The sequence below is a fragment of the Neophocaena asiaeorientalis genome, unplaced genomic scaffold (assembly GCF_003031525.2).
Source record: "Neophocaena asiaeorientalis asiaeorientalis breed wild unplaced genomic scaffold, Neophocaena_asiaeorientalis_V1.1 scaffold19, whole genome shotgun sequence".
NCBI lineage: Eukaryota > Metazoa > Chordata > Mammalia > Artiodactyla > Phocoenidae > Neophocaena > Neophocaena asiaeorientalis.
The window spans coordinates 5,254,698-5,265,206 of record NW_020173388.1 but is presented as its reverse complement, the minus strand read 5'-3'; the positions used below and the strand labels follow the sequence as shown (position 1 = coordinate 5,265,206).

Here is a 10,509-nt window from a genome sequence, read left to right as displayed (position 1 = left end):
CTTCCCTTGGGAGCGTGCTCGACGGGCGGAGGCGGACCTTTATTGTCTGGGGAGCACCTGCCAAGTGGCGGGCCGGTCCCCTGATGTGCGCGTGGTGCCCAGCTTCACAAAGCGCGTGGGCAGCGCCACTCTCGTCCGGGAACCGCCTCTGGCAGCCCTACTATATCACAGGAGAGAAGAGGTGGAGAGATGAAGGGGCTCTGGGGTCAGGAGCGGGCGGCGAGGGCCGGTGTGCCCGCTCCCTACCCGCGGGCTCGGTCCCCCGGGATCAGCTTGTCGAAGGAGCAGGGGTCAGACGCCGCAGCCAGGGAGCAAGACCCTGGAGTGGGGGAGGGAGGGAGGGGAGGCGAGGAGGGGCGCGGAGAAGGGGCGTGGCCGGCACGCAGTGGGAGGGCGCTGGGAGGAGGGGCCGCTGCTCGGCGCTCGCAGCTCTGGGGGCCCGGCTTTGCCGCGCTCAGTGCACTTGGGCGAGAGCAGGAACGTGGAACGGAGCTCCGCTCCCAGCGCAGCCACCGCGATGAGAGGCGCTCGCGGCGCCTGGGATTTCCTCTTCGTCCTGGTGCTCCTGCTCCGCGTCCAGACAGGTGGGAGGGCGCTGCGGGCACCCGGACCGCGTCCCCCGGCTCACCCTGTGCCCGCCTAGGGCCCGAACACGTTGGGGTGTGTCGGGAGAGGTGGTTGCCGGCCCTCTGGTGCCGGGGCATTTCAGCCTCCGGGAAGATTCGGGGCGGCCCTGGGACTCTCCTGCGTCCTGCCCTGCTCACCTGCGCAGGGAGCCCCCCTGTCGCTGGTGGTGGGCGCGCTGAGCGGGGGGTCTTCCGGGAATGGGGGCGGCGAGGGGGGCTTAGGCTGAGCGAGGTGAGGCTGAGGGCAGCGGGTTGCGTGCGAGTTTGGGGATGCTTTTGTGCGGAGGGTGAGCGGGCGCAGAGGTGGGCGGCGAGGTGGTTCGCATGCAGCGCGTTAATCTCCGCCGGGCGAGGCGCGACCGCTGCTTCCTTTTGTTAAAAGTTGTGCGTGTGTGACCGGCGCACCGGAGGACCGGCCCGCAGGTTCTCAGCCGCGCGGAGGGCGAAGTTGGAGGAGAGCCTTTTCTTTGCTCTGCGGCGGCAGCTTTCCAAACCGCGGCGCTCTTTGTGCCCCAGAGCAGGGGACGGACCCGCTGCCTCTTCTGCTCCAGGCGCCATCCTGGACCCGAGTCGAAGACTGCGTTGTCCTCGGGTCCCCCGGTTATGCCTTTTGCACGGGGAGCGTGCCGCGTGCGGCTCTGTGTCCGCGAACCTGGAGGTGCGGCTCCGGAGACAACTTGGGTAGGGCGTGTGGAAAGCAGCCGCTAGGTTGCAGACTTTTTGCTTTTGTAGATTTTGTGCCCGAGGCTCGCCCCTTTCTGCCGGGTGCCGTTTCTTTCCTGCAACGCGCCTCGGAGCGGCTGAGGGCTGCGTTTGCTGCCTGCTCCCGGGGGAGGCGGGGACGGTGCGCCGGGACCCTGTGGTTCCTGACCCCAGCCGCCACCCACGCACGGCCGGAGTACCCGGCCAGGCTGGCAGGGCTCTGCAAGCCCCTCTACACGGTGTCTGCGACCTGTAATCGCAGGTCCCTGTTTTCTTTGGGAATTTTGAGATTCCCAACACCCCCTCCCATATGATATCTCTACTGAAGGGCTGCCTGAGGTGAGGGGTGGGAGATGGAGTGGAACTTTCTGCAAATCTTACTTACATCTTAAAGCTGTTATGAAAATCGGTTATATCTGCGCGGGAACTTGGGTCTTCAGGTGGAGGAGGATTTGCAGGTTCCTGGAAGCCCTCAGATTCCTGCAGCTTCTCTTTTTCTGGGCGTCGCTGGTGCGCAAGCGAGTGCAGGTCACCCGACTAACCCCTGAAGCCCTGCTTTTTCCCAGGTCATTTTTTTTTTTTTTTAACCTTTAAGGCTAACTTGATGATGTAAGGATAGAAAGTGAGTCTGAACTGGAATTCAAGGGCTCCAAAGGAAGCATCGCTGTGACTATTGTGGGACTCTATCTACTGCTGATCAGTTTTCCCATAAAGTCTTAAGATGCAGCCTTCCCCTTCCCGGTCTTATAAGGCATTGTGAGGGCTTTCCTGTGGGGGAAGAGAGGTAGGAGGGATCATGAATGAGTGTCTGGATTCCCGTGGCGGATTTGACTGCCTAAGCTTCAAATTAGACGTTTGGTCCTTTCCATCTTTGTACCTTGACATTTTAATTTCAGTGAAGGGGTGTGGAGTGGACCCGTCGGGCACACGAGAAAGGTAGACTACACATACTATTTCCCAGTTTTTAAATTAAATGAATCCATTGCTCCCTTATTCCTCATAATTAGCCGGCTCCATCAAACAGATTTTTTGGCAAAGGAGATTTTAAGGTCTGGCTCCTGGGGGGCAGTGTGGTGTAGTGACAAAGCCTTGTGCTGCCTTTCTGGGTCTCCTTTTCTCAGCTTCTATTGGCTGTGTGCCGTTGTGCCAGTCCCTTAAATTTGTGGGAGCCCGGGGTCCTCAACAGGGCAGCAAGGGGTCTGCACCATGAAGGATCCTTTGGGTCCCAAATTCTCCTCTTCCAGTGTTATGAGCGTAGACTCTACACTTCTTCTGAACTCTTTCCCTGAATCCTTCCTGCCTCCTTGAAATTCCACTGCCTCCTGGTCACAGCGACCGCTTGGTGGTGTCCTGCTGGTCTGCCTCTGGTTAAAGCAGGGAGATGTGTGTTTCTCCAGTCCAAACATGCTCCCCTACAGTTTCCCTCTGAGGCCTAGGAGGTGCCAACTCTGCAGGACCCTCCTTCATCACCAGGCCCGCCCCGCCCCAGTGTTTACAACTCCTGTGCCCAGCAGGATAAACCTGCAGTGAATAGTGAATCCTACCCTCCCCTCGTTCCTGCAGGTGTGAGGCTAGAGTCATCCCCAGCAGCTGGACACATAACATTCTGAATTACTGTCCTGCTGGAAATAACATGATGGTCTTATAAAAGGGAACCCAGATAATTCATTTATCCACTTTCTGGTGTTTCCCACCCACCCACACATTTTTTCTTCAGACTTTATAAACCATTCATGCCGTGCTATTGCAACACGTTTTCTAGGGTGCCTCCAATTTCACGTTAGTGCCAGACCCAGTGCTGGGGCCTTTGCCTGCAATTGCCAGTCCTCTCAGCAAGCCCTGGAGGTAGTCTTGTTACCATCCCTACCATTAAAGCTGGAGAAACTGGCTGAGGATAAGCCAGTTCCCAGAATAATCAGGGGTGAAGCCTGAGGTTGGCCCCATATGCCCAGCTGTATTTCCAGTCACATGATTTCTCAGAATCAGTTGTAAAGTGAGATTTATTTGAAACTATTCTATATCATATGCCAGGCATTGTTGGAGGTTCTGGGAACATAGGATGGCCAAGATCATTACTTTCCCATTGTTGGTGAAAAAGACCTAGGTTTCCTGTCATACGATGTCTGAGTTAGTGTTCTCATTTTGAGGGAAGTATTCATTGAAGGGGGAGTCATTCAGTGATAGCTTCCCTGAGGCGTATGTAGGCATTTGACGCTGCGTATGAGGGCTTTAGGTGTTAGCTGTCCTATTCCAGGTAGAGTCCCTCCAAAATGAAGATGCACTATTTCTAACATGATGGTGCAAGTTAGTTGAAATGTTTTTCCATCCCCATTGCAAAAAACTAAAAGTGGTCTTAGCATTATATACTTGTGGGGTACTTGTGAGAGAGAAAAGCCCCAGTGATGGGTGACATCGTTGGCTGTTTACCCTGGACGAGCACCGTGAGATATAATGGCAGCTCAGCACTCCAAGCCTTTCTTTTTCCAAAACAAATGCTCATCAGAAATGTGCCAAGTTATTTTGTGGGCTTCCCTTGGAGCACGTTTATGTACAGATGTTGTTGTGATGGATTTTGCTGCTGTTGTTGACGGCCCTTAGAAGTTGCCCTGAGGATTTTGACTCATTTCCTCAAGTCTCCCCCGGCTGATTAAAGAAGGACACCAGGAAATGAGCCGCGGTGTCCTGAGCGGGAATTCTTGAAGCTGGACTGCAGTGCAGGGACCCCTTCAAAGGCAGCGGTCAAGGCTGCAGCGGCATTTTCTCCAGAATGAATTTAGTTTAAACAGCTGATAGGCTAGGGAAGTGCTTAATGTTGCTTCATTCACATACGGGAACTTTTTTAAAAAGGGGACTGAAGGACGTTTGAAGAAATCCTAAGCATGCAAAATTTCACCTGCAGTCTCTGTAACTTGAATAGATATTTTCGTGGCTGCAAATCCAGAGTGAAGAGGGCCTGCAAGGGAGTCACCAGAGGAAAAAGTTTGAATCTAGGCCGAATCCAGTGTAAATCTTTGTTGAAAGCAGAGAGGACTTATGAGGAAGCCTAGCCTGGCAGCTCTTAGTCTCTTGACATTTTGGACCCGAGACAGCCCATCTTTTGACTTCAGACTCTTAATTGCAAACTCATAGCCCTTGCTTGGATGTGTTTCGTTTGGCCCACATGATGCTTTTTTAGAAAACATTGGGGCAGTATTTAAAATATGGAGAATTTATATCAAGATCTAGGTTTCTTTATTCTCTCGAAGAATTGAAAACTCCCCGTCTTTAGATGGGACCTCTGCTCTTTCCATTGCTCTAGACAGTACCACTCTATACTGCCAGTTGGGCTTTTAGGCATTTAGTCTTGGGTCCCGGTGAGCACAGGTGGGACCATGCAGGTACCTAGTGGAAGGAGCACAGGGCTAAGGAATGAAAACAGCCTTGTATTAGTCTGCTGGCTCCATGACCGACAGCTTTGTGACCTCGGAACAAATTGCTTGCTTACCCTTGCTGAACTTCACTCTTTCATCCTAGTTTTAGCTGTGTGACTTTGGGGAAATTACTTAACCTCTCTGTGCCAGTAAATGTGTGGCTTCATATAAAGTTTTTAGAATGGTACTGCCTGGCACGCTCATGGTATAAGCTCAACACATGTCAAGCTCTGTACATATTTATTATCTGTAAATTAGGAATTATTGCTGTCCCTAAAATGGGAATAATGCCTTCTCTAATATGAGTACTCTAAAGATTAGAAACTGATTCTTGTAAAGATACTTGGCACAGGGTCTGGGATGGCATAGGCAACTAACAAATGAAAAAATTCCATGAGTATGTAGAATCTGACTATTTCTCTTTATAATCCTTGCACGCAGATACCAATAGGTACTAACTTGACAGCTTTTAAAATGAAATAAACTTTAATTTTTGTCTTGAGTTTTACATAGCTTTTGACAAAACAGTTGGGAATCACTAGTGTTAAAGAGTGAACAGATCTTTGACGATTTTTTCCACCGGAGGGGAGAAAAACCCAGAAGATTTTTTTTTTTAACATCTTTATTGGAGTATAATTGCTTTACAATGTTGTGTTAGTTTCTGCTGTATAACAAAGTGAACCAGCTATATGTATACATATATCCGCCGGAAGATTTCTCTAGTGAAAACATTCATACCTTCTAATTTTTCCATTCATCTTATGCTTTAGCCTTAATGCTTACATTTTGGTTATGAAATGCGTTGGTTAGGTATTTTCCGCTGCATACCTTTCTGACAGGTTTTTAAGGCTTTTGCAAACTTTAAAGTTTAAGCTAAATTGTTATTCAGGGCATGAGGCATCAGAGTTAAGAGTTTGGGCTCTGAATTTGACAAGTTTGTCCAGCTTGGCCTCTTGCCAGCTCTGTGACCTGGGACGAGACCCTTCACCTCTGCTTAAGCTTCAATTCCTCATCTGTAAAATGGGGATAATGGCATAGGCCTACTGAAAGGAGTAAATTAGATCATGCACGAAACACACTTTGCATAGCGTCCCTTACAGGGAAGGCACGGGGACTCCACCATCAGGCTGATTTTATGTTTCTTTTTCAGCGTTTGTCTCTTAGGAAAGAAATTTGGAAATGGTTTTAAACCAGATTATATAGAGGGGTTTCTTTTAGTATTAAGATGAAGCTTATCCATTCAATGTCTAGTTTTTTAAAAGGTTCACAGTTAGTGTTAATGCATACTTCTCTCCCTGGTTCTTTGTTTAACCTTATTCACCGGCTGCTTTACACCAAAGGGAATATAGCTTTCTGGATAAAAGTTTAGGAGGGGAAAGTTCTGTCAATGGCCCATTTTCTCAATGAATAAGTAAGTGTAACTTACAGGGGGTCCATGAACCCTATTGCCTTGTAAAGTGGCATTGAAAGCACCTTGAGAAGGGAGGAGCTTTTCCGTGACTATATGAGGCCCTTCCCTAGCTGTGAGGGACCAAGCTGAGCTTGTCCGTTGCCCTGGGCTGGACACACAGCAGCGCTCGGGCAGTACTGGTTTAACTTCTCTCCTGTTCTCCAGCACTTGTACAGAGCTTTGAACTAGTGAATGCTGAGCCAACATTTCAGATTCAGTTTAACAAAGGATGATCAATCCCTATGCCTTGGTCCTTGTAGGGACTATACGTGTGGGCTCTGGGGGTGGGGTAGGAACAGAGTAAGAGCAGAGCCAACAATTCAAAGAGAGAATTGGTGTCGTAAGAAGTGCAAAGTGCCCAGGCCATATTTCACAGGAGAGGAGTTTACATCTTGGTGGGCATGTGATAGAGATCAGGGATCAGTCCACGTGGGAGATAATATTTGACATTAATTTCTAAACTTTAAAAGGGGGTAGAGTGTCTGTAGTTGAGGCTTGTGTTGGAAAAAGCTCCTGAAACAGGGAGCAAGAGATTAAGATCTTATTTGAAGATTTTCAGATCTTTCAGTTGGTGTTAGGACTGGGGGTAGAGAATTGGAGGCTAAGAGGCTGGAAAGGTGGACTCTGATTAGCCTCAAGGAGCATTGGAGGGGGAGGGTATATTCAGTGTTGAGTTTGGTCCAGATTCTGAAAAGAACTTTGAAGTCAAGGCTACGGTAGACTTGACCCAGTAGTGGCCCTCCCAGCTTTGCTAGCTGGTCCAGGGCTGTTCGCTGTACTATTCTGTCCTGTTAAGCGCACTCCCCAACCTGCTCCAAAAACTTGGACATCCCCTTGCTGTGGGCAGCCAAAACTAAGGGAGGGGTGTGTGTGTGTGTGTGTGTGTGTGTGTGTGTGTGTTTAAATTTTAGTAAAATGCACATAACATTAAATTTACCATCTTAACCATTTTTTTGGTGTACAGTTCAGTGGTGTTAATTACATTCACATTGTTGTGTAACCCATATCCAGAACACTTATATCTTGCAAAACCAAAACCCTCTCTACCCGTGAAACACTGAGCCCCTGACAACCATTCTACTTTCTGTCTGTATGAGTTTGACACTCTAGGGACCTCATTCCGTATTTGTCTTCGTGACTGCCTTATTTCATTTAGCATACTTGTCCTCAAGGTTTATCTGTGTTACAGCGCATGTCAGAATTTCCTTCCTTTTTAAGGAAGGCAGTGTATGTATATGTATGTGTATATGTATGTACCGACCACATTTTTTTCTCCGTTCGTCCATCGATGAACACTTGTGTTGCTTGCCCCTTTTGGCTATTGTGACGAATGCTGTTATGAACATGGGTGTACAAATATCTAACGGAGAGTTTCTGAGGGGCCTCTGTTAGGATGGTTAGGCCCACGGCTGAGAGCTATGTGTTGGTGGGGAGCTGGGCAGAGGGACCATCGGTCACACTCTTTTTTTTTTTTTTTTTTTTTTTTTTTTTTGCGGTACGCGGGCCTCTCACTGTTGTGGCCTCTCCCGTTGCAGAGCACAGGCTCCGGACATGCAGCCTCAGCGGCCGTGGCTCACGGGCCCAGCCGCTCCGCGGCATGTGGGATCTTCCCGGACCGGGGCACGAACCCGTGTCCCCTGCATCAGCAGGTGGACTCTCAACCACTGCACCACCAGGGAAGCCCGATCATACTCTTTAGATGGTTAGGTGGTCTCTGGATGAAGGAGTGAGTGCTTGCGTGTTGGGGTGCATGCTCTGGAAAGAAGGCAGAACACTTAAGAGACATGAGGAAGATAAAGGTGGCAGACTTAGTTACTTTGCTTGGCAAATTTACGGGCATCTTGGATGTGCCAGGCACTACGAGATTGTGGGGAAGGGGAACAGGAACTATTGTGGGTGTGGTAATGGAGATCTGGGGGTGCTATGGAGTTCACAGAAATAAAGCCAAGAAGAGGAGCCCGTTTGAAAGAGGCCATATGATGCTGGACTCCGCTATGTTTGTTTATTGATTATTTACAGGCTGCATTTACTTGACAATTTCACGGACACGTTGATAGATATAAACGAAAATCTTCTTAGGGTCATGTCCATGTTAAAAACTAAAGCCCAAAGGTCACAGACCATGGCTCTATAATATTACAGTAGGATTTGGGGATTCTAAAGAATTGTGTGTTGTGTACCTGTCGTGTAATGAAAAGTAAATTTTCATGAAAAGAAGTCGATGGCAGGAAGATAATTCTTCATTTAGTCTCTGCATGAGACTATTTTAAAAGTATGTTTATTGGTTTTCTCAGAGAACAAAATGGATGTTTTAGGCACAGAAGAGGACGTAGAGTTGATTAAAGCTTTGGGAAATAGGCCCTTTGAAGGCAACTTAAAGAACTGGATTTATGAAGCCTGGAGAAGATAACGTAAAGGAAGGTTTAGTGAATGACAGTCTTCAAATATTTGTAGTATGTGAGTGAAGAATGGGACAAAATGAGAATAGTTGAAATTGCCCCAGAAAGAAATTGAGGTTTTTTTTTTTTTTTTAGGGAAAATTCTTTGATTGGAAGGGTTGGAAAAGACTTTATTGTGTTGCCAGAGTTATAGGGCTTTGGCCATAGGTATGAGAAAAGCCAGAAGTAATTGTCATTCTGAAATGGTTAGGTCCTGCCCACCTCAGTTGGCTTGATGACCCTTTAAGGGCCCAGCTGAAATCTTTCTAAATAAAATAACCAGCTGTTTTTCTCTCTTCACTGCCTCGGCTGTGGGCTGGACTGTTTCTTATAAATTCTGGGTAGACTCTAACACGATCCTCACAGTTTTTGGTGATATTGAAAATAGCCAATAAAGAACTCACACCTAAAAAGGGGTTATTGATCGATCTATTGGAGTTGGGGACAGTGGATCTAACCACAGAATGAATTGTGCAGTGCACGATAGCTTAAGCTGAGTGCCAAAATAAGTGCCCAAAACAAGGAAGTTCGAGGTCTGGAGAAATCTATAATCGACCATAATTAGCCCTAACCTAAGAATGACTGTGCTCTGTGATCACCCGACTGACTGTGGATTCTGAGACACAGCCAGCCATGCTGCATGTAGGCTGACAGATCTGTAAGGGTGAAGAAGTCCTTTTCCCTTGATTACTCAGGGATGGACTGTTCAGTCTGGGGTTTACCCAGCACCCTCACTTCCCTTCCCACCTGTCCCTTCCCTTTGGTCATTTTGTGGTCATGGCTCAGTGGCACGTTAGATCAGCCAGTGGTCCAGCAGGGGAAGGTGGTAGAAATGAAATTTCAGTTGGGCAGTCTCTGGTTGATTACATCATTTCACTTGTCCTGTCAACATGCATGATGATTTCTGAGATGTGATCCCTGCCTTCAAGGAGCCTGGGATCTGTGGAAACATAAGTGCTTGGTGTAGATGCTAACATAGTTAAGATTTGTAATAAGATTTAAATACTTGTGCTGGTCCAGAAGCCAGGACACATATTCATTTGCATTGGGTTGGAGGAATGAGCATCATTTTTTGAGTAGAATGGCTGATTCCAAGGAAGATCTGGGACCTGAGTTAAATCTTGAGGAATGGGGCAGGAATTGGTCAAGGTGTGAACAGCAGAAGTAGAGGTTTACAGTCAGCCGAAAGACTCCCATAGAAAAAAATCTGTGTGGAGACTAGCAGAAGATGAGATAGGATAATTTTTAGGGCACCTGGATTTTTCTTCAGTAACTGCAGTGTCTCCTGCGGTACCATATGTGATGAGATTTTTGTATGTGTAATCTGGTCAAGTAGGTGCTTACTCAGAGAAATAACTTTAAAAAACGGAAGAGTATAGGTCTCACTTTTTTTTTAAAAAAGGTCTCACTTTTGCATGATATTACATATATGGTATACACAATGCAAATCCAGAGTAGATCCACGGATGTGTACTTTGACTTGCTTTTAAGTCCAGGGCTAATTACCCTCCCCTACCTCCTACTCGCCCCCCACCCCAGCCAAGATCACAGATTTTGTAGGCTCAACATCTGATAGTAGCAAGAGATGATCTTTGAGTCTCTGCTTCTTAACAGATTTTAAATATTTATTAAAATGATAAGTCAGGAATGTAACAGTCTGCATAAATTCACTTGTTCAACCAACCAACCAACCAACCTGGCAACAAATGAAACCCCCAAGCCTGATAAGAGTCCTGACTGGCTTAGGCCATCTTGGGATTCTGCTGTAGGTTCCCTAGCCCTGCATTTAGAAGGTAATTAAAAGGTAATGAGGGGTGCTGGTCACTGCCCTTCCCAAAGCGGTGAGCCTTGGGGAGGAGGTGGCTGTTTGTGGCGGGCAGAAA

General features: G+C 47.9%; 1 protein-coding gene across 2 annotated transcripts in view; it reads left to right on the top strand.

Moving 5' to 3' along the window:
- The first annotated feature begins 434 nt into the window (after positions 1-434).
- Positions 435-10,509, top strand: part of KIT (KIT proto-oncogene, receptor tyrosine kinase) — an 82,226-nt gene continuing 72,151 nt past the window's right edge. The window contains exon 1 of one of the 2 annotated variants that reach the window (XM_024746705.1): positions 435-584. In XM_024746705.1, coding sequence (XP_024602473.1) covers positions 518-584 — 67 coding nt within the window. In that variant the 5' untranslated portion in view covers positions 435-517. The remainder of the gene's footprint in view (positions 585-10,509) is intronic. The other variant, XM_024746704.1, reaches the window with a different exon arrangement.